The sequence below is a fragment of the Bombyx mori genome, chromosome 1 (genome assembly GCF_030269925.1).
Source record: "Bombyx mori chromosome 1, ASM3026992v2".
NCBI classification, from domain to species: domain Eukaryota; kingdom Metazoa; phylum Arthropoda; class Insecta; order Lepidoptera; family Bombycidae; genus Bombyx; species Bombyx mori.
In genome coordinates, this window is record NC_085107.1 from 19,860,180 (window position 1) to 19,881,160 (window position 20,981).

A 20,981-nucleotide genomic window follows, 5' to 3' on the forward strand; every position below is an offset into this window, starting at 1 on the left:
GGCTAATAGATGTTAATTATTGAAAATATTTTATTGACAGACATTAGTAAAAGTAGTCACTAGAAAGTATTTTCAAAAGCATAAAACGAAATGTATTCTTAATTAACCCAAATTATAAATCAAACTGAACTAATGCACATATTATAGAAAAACCTAATGCAGTCGTCATCTGAATTCGTCATAGGCTTACGGATAAGTTTACGCCCAATGTTCTCGAATCGTGCTATTTATGTGCGCCAGGGTTCAAATCCTGTAGACTGCTTCCGATTTTTCTTATTAAATACGTACTTAACATACGTTCACGAATGACTACCACGACAAAGCAATAATATCGTGTAGTAAAAATCAATCACGCAAAATTATGATTTTGCTCAATTACTGGTGGTTAAGATTTTTTGTAAGACCGCACGGGTAGGCAACACCGCCCCGCCTAATTCTGTCGCTACACGTTTTTAAGCCTTGATGTAACTTTTACAATTAAATAATAATCTATATATATTAATACGTGAAGCAAAAACTTTGTATCCCTTTTTACGAAAATTGCGCGGACGGAGGAGTATGAAATTTTCCACACTTATAGAGAATGTAGAGAAGAAGTGCACAAAGCTAATATTTTTTTAAAATAAAGCATAAAAGATACATTAAATCAATAAAGAAAACATTACACACACTACATACCATGTATTTGACGCACACACGCATGCATACTGTTTATTGTCAATCTTTTGTTCTTGACGTCTGTGGTCAAATTGAGAATAGATTGCATATTGTTTGTGTTTGTTAATATTTTTTATAGTGTAGTCTTGGCAAAATTTGTGATTATAGAAGTATAAAATACAATCATAATAGTGTACAAATTTACAATTCCAATTAATTATAGTCGAATTTCGACTACTGCTGGACCTCTAGTATAGAATTAATTTACTTTCAATTATTATGAATACTGCAAAAAGTACATTTTTCTATTAAGCAACTATTTTGTATATGCCATGTTTTTACAGCACAATATCTTATCGTGTTTGTAATGCGTTCCGGTTTACAAAGACAGTCCCACCTTACGGGCAGTCGTAATATATGTACATATAAAGTCTTAGAATTCATATCTCAAGGTGGGTGGCGATATCTCTGGACTCCGTTAAGCATTTAACACTAGGCGGACCATCCGAGCGATATTCTTTTTAAAGTAAACCAGTTTTTCGGACCTTAATCTAACTATATTGTCAAAAAGGAATAAAATGTATCCACATATGAAAAAAAAACCTAGAAAAGCACTGCCTCATTTGTCACTTATAATCTGTTCCTCTAATGAATGTGCACGTTGTGTTTCCTTATCATTGTTTTGTGTTCAGTCGTGTTACGTTATTAAAAATACAAATGTATCGTATTATGATTGTACCGTCTGTTGTATTATGATAAACGTATTGTACTTTAGGTGATAATTTAGTAAACACGACTTCTATTATTCAAGCAAAGGCTGCATTCAATGACAGGGTTATATTACTTTCGGCATTTTATAAGGTTGGGTGATATACTATAAAAATATTTCGGAAAAATTTTAATAAATTAAAAGTTTATATTAATCAACGACAATAAACGCGACATTAAATGCGATTACTTAAAATGAACTTTTACGGTGACATTTTGCACTTAAGTCATGGGCACTGCTCTGCACTACGCATTCCAGCTACTCGACATCCAACAACGCTCAACTTTTCCTCATACACGATAAGCAATACTGAGCAAAGACGATTGAAATTAAATTGTTCGACTTTTTTATTGCCCTTATACACAGACGAGCACACGGCCCACCTGATGGTAAGTGGATACCGTCGCCCGTGGACGTCAGCAATGCCAAGGGCAGAGCCACCTGCTGCCCGCCGTTACGTGCTCTCCACAAGCTTTCTTTAAAGAAGAACATATAGCGTCCGATAAACACCGCAGAGGGGAGCTCATTTCCTTCTTAACTTTACACCGTTACCCTTACACAGTTGTATTAATATAAAAATTTCTTTGCTATCGCTTATTTAAGCGTTTTGAAAAAAATTAAACAGTAATCTTAAGTACCTTACTAGTGGTAGGACCTCTTGTGAGTCCGCGCGGGTGGGTACCACCACCCTGTCTATTTCTGCCGTGAAGCAGTAATGCGTTTCGATTTGAAGGGTGGGACAGCCGTTGTAACTTATATGAGACCTTAGAACTTATATCTCAAGGTGGGTGGCGCATTTACGTTGTGGATGCCTATGGGATCCAGTAACCACTTAACACCAGGTGGGCTGTGAAGTCGTCCACCCATCTAAGCAATAAAAAAAAAAGCTAACACCTGTTGCTTAGAATCTTTTATACCTTAATATAAAACCAATAAGAAAAATAGGGTGGCTCTATAGTAAGCCTTTACATCGCCAGGACATTCAACTTAATATACGATGTGAAAAGTCATATGCCAGTATCGATTCTCTATCTGTAACAAATATTGATCGATGCCTCTATTAAGACATTGGCTAAGGCTGTTTACGGACGTCATTTGACTTGTCTTCACGGGTTCCGTTCTGATCAAGAAAATGAGTAGAACCGATGACTTTTTAATCTCTAATAGACACCGTCTAAAAAGATACAAAAACATGTTATACATAGTTGTAAGAGCTGTTTATAAATTATGTCAATCGAAATTAATACTTCTAATATTTTTTTGGGTATGCACACGTCTGTTAAGAATAAACATTATATATGTGTGTACTTAGCTACAATTTTTAATAATGTACGATGCATGTGTTTTTGCGTGCATTATTACAAAATTATTTAGGCGTATTTTATTTATTTGAATATGGATTATTTGAAAATTTATACAATCGTACATGGTAAACTGACTACGACAAAATTTTGAACGACCAGATTGTTTTTTTTGAAGCCATTTAAATCAGAGATTAACTATAAGACCAAATGAGAATTTCAAATTTCAAAAACATTTATTCTAAAATGGAATTCTCAGTAAAACTGCGGTCAGTCTCCACTGGAAACATTACTAATAATATTGACTTTTGAGAATAAGGAAACTCGATACTATTGATATTGGATTGAGAATCAACGATATTCAGTAGTGTTAAAGTATCTACATGAGTCATGTATTACAAGGTTAACTTACCTGTTTTTAGCGAAGTTTCGATTAAAATTTGTTTTGTATGTAGAGTTCTTACTTATACTATTTTATGCTAAGGCACCATGTTCTTTTATTGAAGTTTCTTATTTTGGCAGACCGAAAGTGACTCTACTCTCTCTCTACTCTACTCTATGTGATTTTTTAGCATCTGTTTCAATTTTATCAATTCAATATCATCAGTTTTTGTCTATAAAAATAATGATTTCGTTAAATTTTTTTACTGGTGGTAGGACCTCTTGTGAGTCTGCGCGGGTAGGTACCACTACCCTGCCTATTTCTGCTGTGAAGCAGTAATGGGTTTCGGTTTGAAGGGTGGGGCAGCCGTTGTAACTATACTGAGATCTTAGAACTTATATCTCAAGGTGGGTGGCGCATTTACCTTGTAGATGACTATGGGCTTCAGTAACCACTTAACACCAGGTGGGCTGTGAACTCGTCCGCCAATATAAGAAATAAAAAAAATATAGTTTATTTATTCGAAAAGTCAGATTGTGAATAACTTATGAAGTTTCATTAGTAGATGTTCAGAATGGAGTTCAATTAACATTACTCTGAATCACTAATCACGTGCGCTACGTTATAGTACATATCTATACTATGAGTTACATTCTTTTATTAATTTGAACAGAATTTTCCTGCTAATCGCTACAAATTTATTCGCAAATTTTCAAAACGAATTCTTAACACGTTAAATGCGGGACCATTTTTGAGGGACTTTCAACCAGTGCCTATTAGGTAATTTCGAAGCAAAATAGGATTTCTTTACAGTGCATATGACATCAAATAGGCCTTAAAAAAGTCTGTTTTTTAATATCTTCTCAATACATTTAAAATATAAACATAGTCGCTTTTCGTACCGAGCGAAAGAACGTGGTTTTGACTGGGCGGCAGTCAACAGTCGCGTATGGGGCTCTAACACAGTCAACGTGTCAACAGGTAACATTCTATCATACCTGTTTCCGAAATACGGTCGCAACGAGGCCAAGAAGCGCGAGATCCTGTCCGCCGCCGCCGCCGCCGGAGTGTCCGTCGCATTCGGAGCTCCCATCGGTGGAGTACTCTTCAGTCTGGAAGAGGTAATTAACCACCCTTTCATCACTTTAGGACATCGGTGTCGAAATCATCAAAGTCCACCGTCAAAGATAAGATGCATAACCAGTATTTTAACAGGCAGCACTGAAAAGGTTATCGATTGTAAACGTTATATGTCGGCGTTAAGCCAGGGTTTTCACACATAAGTTCTTTTACAATGAAAATTACGTAATTAATTTATTACTGTTAATTATAATATAAATTATTATTAATATTTATGCTTTATTAATATTTAATTATTTATAGTAATTTGTTTTTTTAAACAATAACATAAACAATAATCATATTTTGAACATTTTCACATCAAAACAGTATCTGTTAAATATAGTAGAAAAACAGTTTCATCTTGGTAATAATAAATAAATATTAACATAGAATAAACTAAACTATATATTATTACGTTAAATTTTGCCAATAGTGGCGTTTGCGCCCATATATACGACCAAAAGTTTTGAGTGATCTTACACAAAATCAAATACAATTTATCATCAAGGAAAGTTTTTCCGCATACAATAATACAATTCTGTTATAATAATAGACACAAATTGAACAATAATGTTGTAGTTATGAAGCAAATTTTTCATTCTCGATGTTATATATAGCAATATTTCGTCGCTGTCAAACCAAAAACTTTATTTTGAATTAACGAGTAAAAACATTTTCGTATAATTTTTTATATGAAGGTGAATTTTTAAGAACTACTATATCAAATGAAAGCTATAAATAAATATATAAGTTTTTATTTTATTCGGTAGATAGGGTTGTGAACTAAACGAAAAGGTAAAAAAGTAAAAATCTCAAAAAGCGCACATAGCAGATTTTGGTTTGACAACGATGATTTTCAAACTTGCGAATAAATACCGCGAAGCTATGCATTAGAGGAAAGATAAGAGAAGTCACTATTTATAACCGCAAAACGTAATTCTGATTGGTGGTATGTCATTGAAGAAATGATTTTTCGTTTTATCAGGTATCGTACTATTTCCCGCTGAAGACCCTTTGGCGTTCGTTCTTCTGCGCTTTGATTGCCGCCTTCATACTGCGCTCAATCAATCCGTTCGGCAACGAGCACTCCGTGTTGTTCTTCGTCGAGTACAACAAGCCCTGGATCTTCTTCGAACTCATTCCGTTTGTTGGCCTCGGTATTATCGGGGTGAGTTCATAATTGTTATTCCATTTTAAAAAAATATTATGACATGAAAAACTTCTTTAGCTATTTGAATGGGGTAAACATAATTGGGGTTCAATTAAGAACATCGAATTGTTTGATGCTAATATCAAATAAAACAGACCTTTAGTTACAAAGATAAATGTCCAAACCAAACAGCTATTCATCCCTATAAATATATTGCAGGGTTGCATCGCTACGATCTTCATAAAAGCGAATATCTATTGGTGTCGTTACCGGAAGTACTCGAAGCTGGGACAGTATCCGGTGACTGAAGTGCTGGTCGTGACGCTGATCACCGCCATCCTTGCCTACCCGAACCCATACACGCGCATGAACACCAGCGAACTCATATACCTGCTTTTTAACCAGTGCGGGATCTCTAACTCGGATCCTTTGTGGTCAGTTTTTTTATATATTTTTTATTGCCCTAGTAGGCAGACGAGCATACGACCCAACTAATGGTGAGTGATTACCGTCGCCCCTGGACCTTAGCAATGCCAGGGGCAGAGCCAAGCTGCTGCCTACCAAAATATTATAATACATCAGTATTATAATACATCTAATAAAAACGACAATGTTATATTAAAATATAACTAATATTCTAATACCTCAATTCCAAAGAGTAACAACAAAGATAATTGTACCATAATTTCCAAAAAGAAACAAGTTTATATAAATTTAGTTTATTTATTACAGTCGGGAAAGTTTAAAGATCTAATATCAAAGAAAAAAAAGTAATACTTTCCATTTCCATGAATAGAGTATTTCAGATTAACTTCCAATTATCTTTGGAACCGAGATGTGAACTTGAGTTGAATATTTTAAAATTAAAATTATACATCAGATAATTAAAAAAATATGTTTATAAATAGTGGAACTCGGTCACTCTTCACTGTGATTGTGACTAATTGATGAATAGTCAGTCATTTCCTCCATTCCAGCGTTAATCCATTTCTTGAAACTACTCACCAACCATTTCTCGTATTTCAATGAGACTATTAAAATATTTTTTTTAAACCCAAACACATTTCTTAATTAATCATTAGATATTGAAGAAATGTTGTATTTTGAATTTGCCAACATCGGTAAACTCTACTCTTAGCTCATAAAGTATAATGTTTCTATCAAATTAAGTCATTATTGTTTAAAACAGTGACTACAATCGTAACTTCACCGATGCGAATTCGGCGATAGAGAAGGCGGCAGCCGGTGCTGGGGTGTACCGCGCTATCTGGCTGCTGGTACTCGCTCTGGTCTTCAAGCTGGTCGTCACCATCTTCACGTTCGGTATCAAGGTGCCGTGTGGACTGTTCATACCCAGCCTCGCGCTCGGAGCCATTGCTGGCAGGATTGTGGGCATCGGTGCGTTTTACAATTACATAATGTAACAAAAAAGGAGTGTGAATTTAAGTCAGTTCTCAGTCCTACTATTTAGCCTCAGGTCGTACTTAAATAAATACGTATACATAAATATATACATATAAAAATATATATAAATAAATATTATCAATTTGTAACCACTCTCAAATAAGCTGTTGTTTAAACCACTGTATCACTTCATATAAATAATAGTTTAAAAATCTTCCTTCATTAACTATTTGTTTGCTTCAATTTCACTTTCATTAGTTTTGCATTTAAACATTTTTATAAACAAACGTACGTGAACGTGTAATATACATCAGTTATGCATGACCTTTTACAGGTGTCGAACAAATGGCATATACCTATCCGAAGATCTGGCTTTTCTCCGGTGAATGTTCAACCGGCGATGACTGTATAACTCCTGGACTATACGCGATGGTTGGAGCGGCGGCTGTACTCGGTGGAGTCACGCGGATGACCGGTTAGTACAAAATGTTCATATAGCTTTGATGAAATTTACTATTCATAAAAACACTACACAATTAATAATTTAATTGTAACTATACTTGAGACTTTAGAACTTATATCTCAAGGTGGGTGGCGCATTTACGTTGTAGATGTCTATGGGCTCCAGTAACCACTTAACACCAGATGGGCTGTGAACTCGTCCACCCATCTAACCAATAAAAAAAACAAAGACTACACAAGATAAAACCTTCATTTTTTGTTCGTTTCTAGAGATAACTTTGTATTTTTTTTCTATTTTCCTACTATAAATTATATTTTTGCACTATACGATAATGGAAGATACGTAATAAGTCATTTGCATTGAATAAAATGAACATTAAAATTATTTTTCTTTTCAGTTTCGCTCGTTGTTATAATGTTCGAGTTGACCGGCGGGGTTCGTTACATCGTGCCCCTAATGGCGGCCGCCATGGCCTCCAAGTGGGTGGGAGACGCTTTGGGTAGACAAGGCATATATGACGCACACATCGCTCTGAACGGATATCCGTTTCTCGATAGCAAAGATGAATTCCAGCACACATCTCTCGCCGCCGACGTCATGCAACCTAAGTCAGTCCCCTCACATATTATTAGACTGTCTCATTAAAGAGTTATGCCATTTAACCCATTAATCAAAAAGTGCACGTAACTAAAAAGTAAACCTTTACTGTCCTAATATACTTTCATTTAATTTATTTTTTAATAAATGTGCTACTATGTCATTCACTGTCCACTCAATGCATCATAGTTGTTAAGCCAATATTTGCTATTTTTTCGACATTGTTATCGTTATGACTAATGTATGACCAAAAGTTAGTAAAGAAAAAAACACATAGCATAAATTGGTTTAATAACAATAGTGTTTTCATGAATCATAATTACATTTTGACATTTTGCATTCGCATAGTATTCACACTTTGCATGAAAAGTTTTTTGTCATACTTTACCCAAAGCTATTTCATGTCATTCACTTTGCTTAGCTGTACCTAATACTGAATACTAATTACTGAAATTGGCTGCGCTGTTGTAACGTAAAAGTATTTTAATTATGTATATGATCTTATTGTTTAACTACCCAACCTTGCTAAACCTTATGATTATTTTCGCCTAGAATTATAAAGTCTAATGCTGCACGCATTGCGAATACCAAATGTTATGTTTTGTTTCTAATACTGCCATTGCGTTGCAGCCATGAGCGATTCATTCGTTTACTATATTGTATTCAACTTATTTTGCCTAGCAATGTTATTGATAATACTCTATTTAAGTAAGGTTAAGAATAACATTAAAAATTGTTTTTTTTTTTAATTGTTTTGATAATAATTAACTTATCTTTCCTAAAAATAAATTTAATTAAGATCTAGGAAACCAGCTTTGCTTTAAATTCAAATAATGATTAATTACCTAAAGCATTGCAAAAATAGAAATTATTGTGACATTTCAGGTGCTATCATATTTTTGTTGTTGTTGTAAATTCTGGCTTATTTCCTTTTCACCCATGCATTGCGATTGATATTTCATTCCTATATTTATCTTGTATAGTTCTATAGTATAGTAGTACAGGATTATTATTCAAGACCACTGCTTTCTTTGTCAACAGACGGAATGAAACTTTATCTGTAATAACTCAAGATTCGATGACCGTTGATGATGTGGAGACCCTGCTTAAGGAGACCGAACACAATGGGTATCCTGTTGTTGTGTCTAAGGAATCTCAGTACCTTGTTGGATTTGTGCTCCGACGGGATTTGAATCTTGCTATTGGTGAGAATCTAAAAAGAATTTGATTTGAAATACAGTTGCTTGAAAAACTATTTTAATACTCTATGATGTCTTTAATCTGTTGTCCTAATAGTATATTGTACTTATATAAACTTTAATGATACTTCAAACTTTATTTTGTAGCAAACGCACGCCGCACCATCGAAGGCATCACTGGTCAATCTGTTGTGATCTTTGCCGGTAACGTTGCTCCTCCGCCGGGCCCGCCACCGTACCTCCAGCTCAGCCGCATCCTCGACATGGCTCCCATCACTGTCACCGATCAGACTCCCATGGAAACGGTTGTTGACATGTTCAGAAAATTGGGACTCCGCCAGACTCTGGTCACACATAACGGGTTAGTATTTATTAATTTTAAAATTATTAACAAAACAAAGGAATTGTAGTAAATGCGATCAAAGTATTTGATTAGGGAATAATTTATTTAATTTTTTGTGAAATGTTGTTATATTAAAAATAATGAAAATGTATTACTCACAGCCTACCTGGTGTTATGTGGTTACCGGAGCCCATAGACATCTACAACGTAAATGCGCCACCCAACTCGAGATATGAGTTCTAAGGTCTCAGTATAGTTACAACGGCTGCCCCACGCTTCAAACAGAAACGCATTACTGCTTCACGGCAGAAATAAGCAGGGTGGTACCTACCCGTGCGGACTCACAGCAGCTTCTTCTAGTGAGATGAAAAAACAGCTATAATTATAGAATTATATTTATACAATTAAGAATAACACTTGTTTTGTAAATGAATAGGCGGCTGCTCGGTGTCATCACTAAGAAGGACGTGCTCCGTCACGTGAAACATATGGACAACGAGGACCCGAGCTCAGTAATGTTTAACTGAGTGTCGTGGGCAGAGTCTGTGCCGTCGCCGTGCTGGCCCCCGGCGACCCAATGGTAACGGACGCGATCCACAAATTGCCTCAATGATGGACACTACTTAAATGTATTACTCAGTGTATCCTCTGTGGTGTTAGTCTTAAGTTGTATTTGTATATTTTTTTTTTAACATTTATTTGTTGACGAGCATCACTAAGCAAGGCCTCTACGAATATATCGTTATGAAATTTATCAGGGTAAAAAACTGAAACCCGAACGTTTTATGGATATTAAAAAATAAAGTAAAAGATTGTTAAAAGTAACAAGAATATTGAAAAGAAAAAAATGCTCTAATGTAAATAATAAACGTTTGCGAATGTTTTAAGCTCAGCATGTCGATACGTTTTTACACACAATTTTTTCAAAAACTTATGCTTAAATATAAAATTTGTGCTCTTTCTTCATTGATTTGATTATTCAAACTGAATACTTGACCCAAAATCTATTTATAATGCATTTTATAAGAAATAGTAGATTTTGAACAATGAAATAGTACGAAATAAATTTGACATTAATAAAATTGAAATTAATATTGTAATAGTATTACATATAAAAATTTCATTCAAGATGATTAATCAAATACAACATAACCCACAATGAATATTTTGAGGAATAAATTACGTTAAAATGCTATTTTTACTACGATTTTATAATCTTATATTTATTTTCTAACGATTGAGTATTATATTGATTGATTATTTTTTAAATCACAAATAATGGTCAAGTTAGTTATAACAACGCGCATACATAAATTTTTAACATTTGATGTGGTAAACAAATAGAGTTGCTTCATTTACAATTAAAATATAGTTGGCAGCTTCTCTACTAATTTATTATGAAAACTAGTAGGTTTATTTTCATAAGAAGCCCAGATTTTTATTTTACCTTGCTGATATAATAATTCTAGGTATGACAGCTATTTGATTGACAATTTGATGCAGTTTTTGGTAGATCTGGAGGACCATATTAAATGGTCTTAGTCATAAGTATGGCATTTTCGCAATACTTATGTACTTTTTTAATTCTCAAACTGTTAATAATCTGAAATTATTACACAATTAATCCCCCCTCCCAAAAAAATCACTATATTAGCATAATAAAGCAACCCAACATCACTTTTTATGTTCTTGTCGTAGATCTAGTATTACTGCTCTAAAGTGTCACCGCTACTGCTGCTGTCTGGCTACAATTACTACTTCTATATCTTAAATTTATTGTGAAGTGGATTTGCTTTTTTACTCTGTATATAGATAATTATCAAATTAAATGGATTATGTTATAGTTTTATAAGTGTAATTATAATCAGTTTATGAATGGATTCAAAATAAGCGATGTGAGGTGTTGATTTTATTAAAGTTAAATATTACAAATATTATTAATATCATTTATATAATGTACAATATGCTGAAAAGTGAAGTAATTGAATAAATTTACTGTGTCAGTAGGTAGAATAATTAATACTGGGATAGCTTTAGATACAAAAGGACATATTACACTTTCATTAGTGTCTTCAATCAATTAAAATTTAAATTCTTTACATCGGTTGTGTGACTATTGATAAGTGATCAATGTAAATAGTTATGCACCGCTCATCAGCTTGTAAATACTAACTGACAAGTAATATTGGCAAACATGATATAATAACTGCTGTTATTTGCAAGTATTACCTCTTTGTGTAGTTATTGTTTGTATTAAAACATTTTTAAATGTTTAACAAAATCAGTATGCTTCAAACCTCATTTGTTGACTTATTTGTGTACGAGCACTGTAAGTATATAGCTATAAGAAAACGATAAGAATTTTATTTTTATTTCATAATTTAATCTCTTAAATAAATGTATAAGTAAATTAAATGTTGAATGTATATTTTTGAGTATTCTCTTTTTATTGTTAAGACTAATTCTTTTTGTATATAATATCCATGTGTGAATCTATAAATCATCAAAGTATATTTTTTGTATCATGTTATATGTGAACGATGCATAATAATTTGGAATTTATCTCATTTTCTCTAGGCTTAGTGACAAAAATAATGTATTGAATTTATTTCATCGTCATAATGTGAAACATCACACGCATCTTCACAAAACTACGAATAACGTAGGTCCCTTTGTTTTTTGTATAAATGGATATTATTTTCTCGATAAATTTGTTTGTATACGCAATGGAATTATAAGCAATTGTGGGTATTATTATTACATTCTGATATTTGTTACGTCTGATTTCGATCATCCCTTAGGCGGATATTTTTATTGTTTTGTTGATTGTTACTATTTACAATAATTTATATATATATTTCCTTAGACATCTTATTTCTAACACTAATAGTGCCAACCTACTATTTCACTTCTCTCTTATTTAATAACTTAAATTAATACCTAAACCTGCAATAGTCACTGGTGCACGTTATCTCCATATTCAATAATAATTTTTAAAACAATAATTAAGCAGTTTGTGAAGCATATTATTATTAACATAAGACGCGTTTAGTTACATTGATACATGATATAATTAGTGTATAAACTAAATTAATAAAACAAATAAAATAAAAGACCTCTGTGCTTAGTGCTAGTTTTTTAACGTTCTCGATAACGTAAAAGTTAACTCAAAGTAGTATTGAGTGGGAACGTTTACAAATTTGAGTTAACTTTTACGCTATCGAGAACGTTAAAAAACTCGCACCAAGCATACTGGTAAAGTTAGTATATAGTAGTAATTCTAAGACGTAATGTGACTGAAAATTAAACAAATGTAATAATAATTTAACTGTATTTTCTGTGTGAAATAATTTTAAAGATATAAACGTTTTTGAGGTGGCAGTGGGTAGCACACATTGCTCATAAAACAGATGACTGATGGAAACAAAAAGTGATTGAATTGAGACCGCGCACCGGAAGGAAGGCGTTGTACTTGATTGAGGCTCGTGCTACACCTGGGGGAGCCCTGTGTCCCGCAGCTGACCTCTTGAAGTTATAATAACCACTTACTTATGATAGAATTTTAAATTAATTTAATATGGCCTACAACGTAAAACTTAAACGTATAATTTTCAGGCATATTATTTTTAAATTATATTGTATATTACGGAACAATGTGGGTATTTATTGAAAAATTTTAATAGTAAAAAAATTTATTGAAATTATTTTAATTGCATATAAATTTTATTGAAGTCTATTTGCGAGCTGTGAACTGTATTATAGAAGCGTTTTGCATTCAAAATTATTATTATCATTTGGTGTAATGCAAAACGGATCTTGCATTCAAAATTATTATTATCATTTGGTGTAATGCAAAACGGATCTTGCATCTCAAGGCGGATGACAGCGTTCACATTGTTCTAGCATTTCAATAAATAAAGTGTGTAGCTAATTCCAATTACATATACATACACTTCAAAATCTACAATTAGAACATTTTAAGCATTAAACCTGTTATCAATAAAAAGGTAGCTACAACAGTTCCGGTAGTCAAGTTTGAAGTTGACTGCTTAAACACTAACCATTTTTCATAACATATTATTAAAAAAGTATTAAAATTTGCTTAAAATTTAAAGAATAAAATTCATATATCTAATATTTAATCTTTGAATCCCCATTTTGATTAGTCATATCAATCGTAAAATGGTTACTGACGAACTTGCAATGTTTGTTATTAAACATTTAAATCTTTAAAATAATGTATGCAAATAATTATTACTACTACTAACTGATCCCGTGAACGGTATATTGCAAGATTTCGACTCGAATCTAACGGTTTTAAGTAACATTTTTCAAATGCTGTTTGTGCATAGGTAATGTGACAGCTTCTTGTCGGCAGGTTACGAAACGCTTTAGGGAGGAATTTACATTTAAAATTTGTTTTATGTGTATTGTTAATTAAACTGATAGTTGTCAGTTATCAGTATCAGTATATCGACCGGTTGTCCGGATGTTTTTTTTATTTTATCTATGTGCAGCTGTGATAAAGGGGGCGTTGTCTGGCAACCCAACGATCACTGGTTGCATAAATTGAAACGTTTCTGCAACCTAACATCTGAGTAGATGGGCAGCGCTGCTGATACTGCTATGCTGCACTCCAGACTCTTCGGTGGATATGGTGACATTAAATAAGCACCCTCCATCGTGTTCAGTTTACTTGTTAATATTAAATGTGTTTTAAATTATTTTACTATTTTTTAATAATTGTACATCACTTTATTATATTAATATTAATTGTCACTATTATACACATATTTATATATTTTTAATAAATGCAAATTTTATGGATTTTATTGGAATTTCAATATTTTGTTTGACGGATTAATGTATTAATTTACTATAATTATTATTACTGACTATTATTACTAAATACGTTTTATTACTTCATTTAATTTTTCAATAAACATTACCGAATGACACCGTACTCATCGAAGCCTGAAAGAATACCTTTATACTTTTTTTACTCTATTCGTGATTCGATCGTTGTGTATTTGATTTATTGTATGATTTTAGATGATATTATAAATCCAAATAAAATGTGTATTATGAATTGTGTTATTATTTTACAAGGGTAAACTTTACAATAATTGTCAGGGAGACGTTTTTAAAATTCTAAATTAGGTATTCGCAATTGCTGGTTGCGACTATTCTAAGTAATTGTAAAACCGAATAATGTAATAAAGTATCTAATGATATTTTAGGCGATGTTAATTATATGTAGTGTTTACCCTAATTGTTTCCTGCAGAGCGCAAAGCGAATTTACATTTATTATTTATTAGCTATGTTATTTAATTTATTTGTTATATGATGTTTATGTTACCAGTTTCAACATTTTTATGTGAAGTGATAATTAGTGTTTACAGAATGTACGGTTTATCAAAAAAACATCCCTGAATGATTAGTTCTTTTTACAGTTTTTAAATAATCTCATTATATAAAATAATACAAATCCTTATTTTATTATATTATTTCTTGCAAATAGCAGTAGGTACATGAAAAGAATTTTAACTAGCTTTTTATATATAAAAAAAGTGTGTGTGTCCGCTCCGACGCACGACTGGAGTTTACTGGATATAAAAAATTAAACGAAACAATACGAGAAATAGTTCTATATTACGACAACACGATACACTACAGATTATTAACAAATTAACGAGACACAAAACAAACGACTAACAAATATATGAAAATACAATAATGAGAGAAACGCGCGATCAGTACGAGGCTTTGTGGCGGACTGCCGGCGCATGTACTAGCATGTCACACGAAATGCGCATAACGCATTTCGTGTGACATGCTTTTTTTTTTTTTTTTTTTTTTTTTTTTCCACAGGAGAAAATCGCCGGATCCCCACCCGCACGGCAGGTGGGGTATGTGGGAGTCGAACCTCACTAAAAACTCCTGCCGCTCACAGCCGGCGCCCTACCCCGGACCGGGTGGGAACCCAGTCGGAGTTATTGAGACGGCGGGACAGGGTTTACGCAGAGCACATTACATCCATCCCGCCGTCCCCCAGACGCCGGACCGGCGGCCGCCAGCAACATGACCGCCGGTTCCCTCGGTCGACGGGCCAAGAGCCCGATTGATAGCGCCGCGCTACACCTTCCCCCGGAGCGGTCGGGGGAACGCGACCTACCACGCCGCCCCACGCCTAAGCTCCTCCCCGCACAAAGCGGGTGGAGCCCGAAGCTCTTAGGGGGCCGGGTTACGGACGAGACCCCGGTCCCGACCCCCTGCTCGGCGGCGGCGGGTTTCTGCGTAGTGAGGAGAGCTTTGCCTCACTCGCCCCGCCGCCTCCTTCTGCGAGATGGTGCACTCGCAGAAGTCGAGCATAGCCTTCCAGGACTCGTCACCGCCAAGCATCGACGCCACGACGCCAGGCAGCGACAAGTCCGGTCCTATCTTTGCGACCAGGACACGGCGCTGCACCTCCCAAGCGGGGCAGACAGCGAGCGTATGCTCCGCCGTGTCCAGGTCGTGTCCACAATGGTGGCACCTCGTCGTCGGCTCAGCTCCTATCCGGTGCAGATACTTTCCGAAGCATCCGTGCCCAGTCAGCACCTGCACCAGACGGAAGGTGAGGCGTCCTCGGCCACGATTTACCCAGTCATCAAAGACTGGGTAAACCGCCTCAACGGTCCGTAGACCCCACGTGGGGTTGGCCAACCGCCTCGACCACGATTCGAGCACGGACCGCCGAGAATGGGCCTTCCGCGCCCGCAGCTCACTTTTGGAGGGACGCACCACGCCCAGAGCACGAAGCTCGCTGCGCCACCGATAGTCGGCAGCGAGCGACTCCGCCTCCAGCTCCCATGGCGGCGTCCCCGCCAACACACACGCCGCCTCGAAGGAGACGGTGCGATATCCACGGATGACCCTGATAGCAACGGTGCGCTGCGGCCGGCGCAGGAACCGAGCCATAGCGGCCCGGTTGCGTGGCTCAGCCCATACAGGCGCACCGTACAGGGCCATCGATCGCACCACCCCTGCGTAGAGGCGGCGCACAGCCTGATCCGGCCCCCCGATATTCGGGAGCAGTCGGCTCAAAGAACCGGCTGTCCTCATCAATCGGGGGACCAGCTCCGCAAAGTGAGCACGAAAAGCCCACCGGCTGTCCAACACGAGGCCGAGGTACCTCAACTGCACCCCGACCCCTATTCGGACGCCTCCAACCACGATGTGGGCGTCGACAGGTGGCGCTCTCCGTGGCCCGTGAAACCACAAGGCCTCGGATTTACTGAGCGCCACGTCGAGGCCCAGTCTCCTTATCCTCCCGACAACGAGGGCCACCCCTGCTGTGGCGAGACGGGCAGACTCTCTATAATCATCCCCCCGGGCCACGACCAACGTGTCGTCCGCGTAACAAATAACGCGGAGGCCCGGGAGGAGGGCACCCCTCAGCACCCAGTCGTACCCGATGTTCCACAAGAGGGGTCCGAGAACCGACCCCTGCGGAACACCCCGCACGACCGGAAAACGGTGAAGGGTCCCACCGTACCCGGTACATTCGACCGACCTGGCCTCCAAATAGGAGCCAACCAGCCGGCGGAGGTAGAGGGGCACTCCATGCCTCTCCAGTGCCCCCCCTATCACGGACCAGGGCAGGGTGTTAAATGCGTTGGCGATGTCAAGAGACACCGCCAGCGCCACCCCACCCCGTGAGACAGCCTCGTCCGAGAGGGCCCGCACCCGAAGTATTGCATCCACGGTCGAACGGCCCTCCCGGAAGCCGAACTGCTCCGCCGACAGGTCAGGTCCAACCCCGACCAGGTGCTGAACGATGCGGGCAGCCAGAATACGCTCCAGCAATTTTCCCGCCTCGTCCAGCAGTACGATAGGACGATACCCGGCGGCTGTATCCACCGGGCGCCCCTCCTTCCGCAACAACACAAGTCTGCCCGTCCGCCAGAGCAACGGGAACCGTCCCGACTCCAGGCAACTATTAAATAGCTCCAGGAGCCGGTCCCCTAGGGCATCGAGGGCCAAGGCCAGCACCCGGCCATGGACTCCGTCCGGGCCGGGGGCCGTGTCCTTTGCAGTCATCCTTACAACCGCCACACGGAGCTCTGCCCCAGTAATACGGGGCACCTCAGCAGGGGCTTCACCGTCGATGGCGTCCGACGGCTCACCCATAGCGGGGGGAACAAAACCCTCCCGCTCCTGCGGGAACAACGCCGAAACGATGTCCCGCAGCTGTTGAGGCTGGAGTCGCTCAGTCATAGGGGGGGCCCACGGGCGCAGCTTGCCGCGCACTAACCTGTACGGGCTCCCCCATGGATCCGCTTCGAGCGCCTCCAAGAGTCTCTCCATGTTCTGCTCCTTGGCCCGCCTGATGGCCAGCCGCAGGGCGTCCTTCGCAGCGCGATATTCGCCGTGCAGCCGGGTTTCCTCCTCCGCAAACGCGACGGGGTCGTCGCGCCGCAGGTGGCGGCGACGGCGGTGTCTAGCGCATTGGCGGCTCGCCCGAATGGAGACCGCGCGCAGTCTCGCAATTTCAGGCGACCACCAGGGAGACTGCCGCCGTCCGCAATGCCGAGAGCCGACCCGGGGCATCGAGGCATCGCATATGCGGTGCATCGCGCCGCGGAACCATTCGGCCTCGGCCTCCACGTCGAAAGGGTGTGGGCGCGTGGGCGTCCACGCCGCCACCATAGAGGCCTCCACCAGGAGCTCCTTCTTCAGGAGCTTCAATGCCCACCTAGGGAATGACCGGGATGCACTCCGCGGGGGGTTAACCCCGCGAGCGCCTGCGGCTGGTGTTGGCGTGGGAGCGGAAAGATCGAACCGGATATACCGGTGATCTGACAACGATTCCGCCCCCACCACCACGCCCCAGCCGAGGATGCGCTGTGCGACGGACGAGCTCGCGAACGTCAAGTCCACAATAGACTCTCCTGTCCACCGCACGCATGTCGCGACTGAGCCCCTGTTAACGATACAGAGATCGGCCGCGACCGCCCACTCCTCCAACAGCCTACCACGAGCGTCCGTAGATGGGGAACCCCAAGAGACAGACTTCGCATTGAAGTCCCCCGCCAGTATCACGGAACGGGGAGAGAGGTGACGAGCGATCACCTCTAGCCCGTCCAGGAACCGCTCGAACTCGACGGTAGGCCGATTCGGAGAGAAGTACACCCCGATCACGACGGTATTTTCTAATTGTACCGCGACGATCCCGGGACCCCTGGTCACCATCGCCAGGGGGGGAATCATCGCGGATCTTCTTATATGTATGGCCGCCAAGCCATCAACGTCCCCAAACCAGCAGTCGTCTGCTGGGGGAACGAAGTACGGCTCGGCGACCACAGCCACGTCAATTGACCACTCCGCCATAGTCTGGAGCAGCATGTCCTGAGCTCCGGCGGAGTGGTTCAAGTTTCCTTGGAGGAAGCGATAGGTGTGATCCATTAAGACTGGACCACATCCATCGCCCCCTCCCTTACTCCATTGTCCCCGCTATCGGGCGCGAACGCCTCAGCGGGGGCGTGTGACATGCTAGTACGATTTTGGTCCCCATAATTTTCATACCCCGGGCCTATATATGTAAATCGATTCTAAAGGAGTAAACTCCAATAAATACATTTGCAAGAACTTCTCCTCGAGTGAAGCCCTCCTTCAAAGAAAATCAATAATACCTATTTTGGGCCACCTGTATCCAGTTTCGACCCGCTGTTCTTGTGATGGCATCCTGTCATCTTGTGAGGGATCTTCCTTATTTAATTTTCCTTCCTCTATATCACTTTCATGCTGAACTACTCTATGAAATGATTCTTTTGGTCTATCTTTCATCTTGTAGTCTCTATACATACATGGCCCGCCCAGTTCCATATTTCTAAATAAATCTATTATAATAATTATTATTTCAAACTGTTTTACACTCAACCAATGCTGGCGAATGTTTGTTAAAGGTTAATTGATTACTTGCTTGGTTATCAGTTTGAGCTCTCACCATCATCATTATTCTTTCCTATTTATTACCCTCTGCTGGGGTGTATGTTATGTGGTGTACATAAGTGAAAATCAGATGTTATAAACACCTGCTCAACAGTCTATTATTAAAATCGAACTCTTCCATTATACGAAGCCACAGCTCAAACCAATATCACATGTGAAGGAATTACATCGTAATTCAATTTTAGCTAAATCTAATATATAAAATTCTCGTGTCACGGGGTGCGTGATTGAACTCCTCCGAAACGGCTCGACCGATTATCGTGAATCTTAGCGTGCATATCGGCCAGGGTGGAGAACCAAACAACATCTATTTTTCACCCCTCTAAATCTTAAGGGTGGTCCAGCCCTAAATTTTTTTTTATATTTTAGACCAAAATTTTTGGTTTTGTTTTTTTATGATACCGCATACAAAAATATATACTACCCTAAATTTTCAACCCTCCACGATCAACCCTTATTTTTTATTTGTTAATTAAATACTTTAATTTTTATGCAAGAATTTTGTTTTTATTTTGTCATGACTTAGAATAAAAAAAAACATATTACTCTGAATTTTTCACCCCTCTACGATCAACCCCTATTTTTTATTTGTTAATTATAAACTTTATTTTTTTTGGCATGATTTTCATTTCATATTTTTATTTTGACATGAATTAAAATAAAAAATCTGATGTTACTCTCAATTTTTCATCCCTCTATGATCAACCCCTATTTTTCATTTGTTAATTATAAACTTTTTTGGCAAGATTTTTTTTTTTACTTTGTCATGACTTAAAATAAAAAAAATCATATTACTCTAATTTTCACTCTTATACAGGGGGTTATTAAAACGGATTGATCACCCCTGTTTTTCCATCCCGATTTTTATTTTTTTTATTCTATGCACAGATCCGCAATAAGGTTGCAAGATGGTAATCAAATATTATAATTGTAGTACGATAAATTCTTATTCAGAGTTTATAATTTCAAGTTCCTTAAATTATGTTTTTTTTTTAAATTCAATTTGATCTACCACCCGCAGCAGTCGACTACTGAACAACTATCAATCGATCAGTTATCCCCGCCAGGTGTCACCACTCATCCAGCAAACATCACGTAGTAGGAATGAGGACGAAGCCGGTCTCCTGTCCTACTCACTCATTTTTCAGCCATGTTTTTTTGGTTTTATTTGTGTATCAATCGTAGCAGTGACTGTTATACCTATTATTTTAATTTTTTTGTGCAACTCTCATGTTAATTTTACTGTCATCGTAAAATTATCATTAATTTCCAGTGCAATAATTATTTATTTACAATCTTATATATAAAATTCTCATGTCACAATGTTAGTTACCATACTCCTCTGAAACGGTTTGACCGATTTTTATGAAATTTTATATGTATGTTCAGTAGGTCTGAGAATCGGCTACTATCTATTTTTCATACCCCTAAGTGATAAGGGTTGTCCACCTCTAACATTTATTTTTAGTTTTGGACATATTTTTTTGTTATAATGAGGCATTACCTAGGTATGTGGTTGAATGAGGTTTTGTTATTTTTATACTCCCTAAACGTTCACAGCGCTACATGCCTCTTTCACTCATTTACCACATTTTTACAC

General features: G+C 38.2%; 1 protein-coding gene across 8 annotated transcripts in view; it reads left to right on the plus strand.

The window, feature by feature from the left end:
• LOC101743586 (H(+)/Cl(-) exchange transporter 3) overlaps positions 1 to 14,476 on the plus strand; it is a 33,267-nt gene extending 18,791 nt beyond the window's left edge. For all 8 annotated transcript variants that reach the window (XM_021347143.3, XM_004924882.5, XM_012689371.4 and 5 more), the window contains 9 exons: positions 4,091 to 4,230; positions 5,217 to 5,399; positions 5,601 to 5,815; positions 6,571 to 6,779; positions 7,120 to 7,260; positions 7,646 to 7,856; positions 8,887 to 9,050; positions 9,192 to 9,405; positions 9,824 to 14,476. In XM_021347143.3, coding sequence (XP_021202818.1) covers positions 4,091 to 4,230; positions 5,217 to 5,399; positions 5,601 to 5,815; positions 6,571 to 6,779; positions 7,120 to 7,260; positions 7,646 to 7,856; positions 8,887 to 9,050; positions 9,192 to 9,405; positions 9,824 to 9,914 — 1,568 coding nt within the window. In that variant the 3' untranslated portion in view covers positions 9,915 to 14,476. The remainder of the gene's footprint in view (positions 1 to 4,090; positions 4,231 to 5,216; positions 5,400 to 5,600; positions 5,816 to 6,570; positions 6,780 to 7,119; positions 7,261 to 7,645; positions 7,857 to 8,886; positions 9,051 to 9,191; positions 9,406 to 9,823) is intronic.
• The last annotated feature ends 6,505 nt before the right edge of the window (positions 14,477 to 20,981 follow it).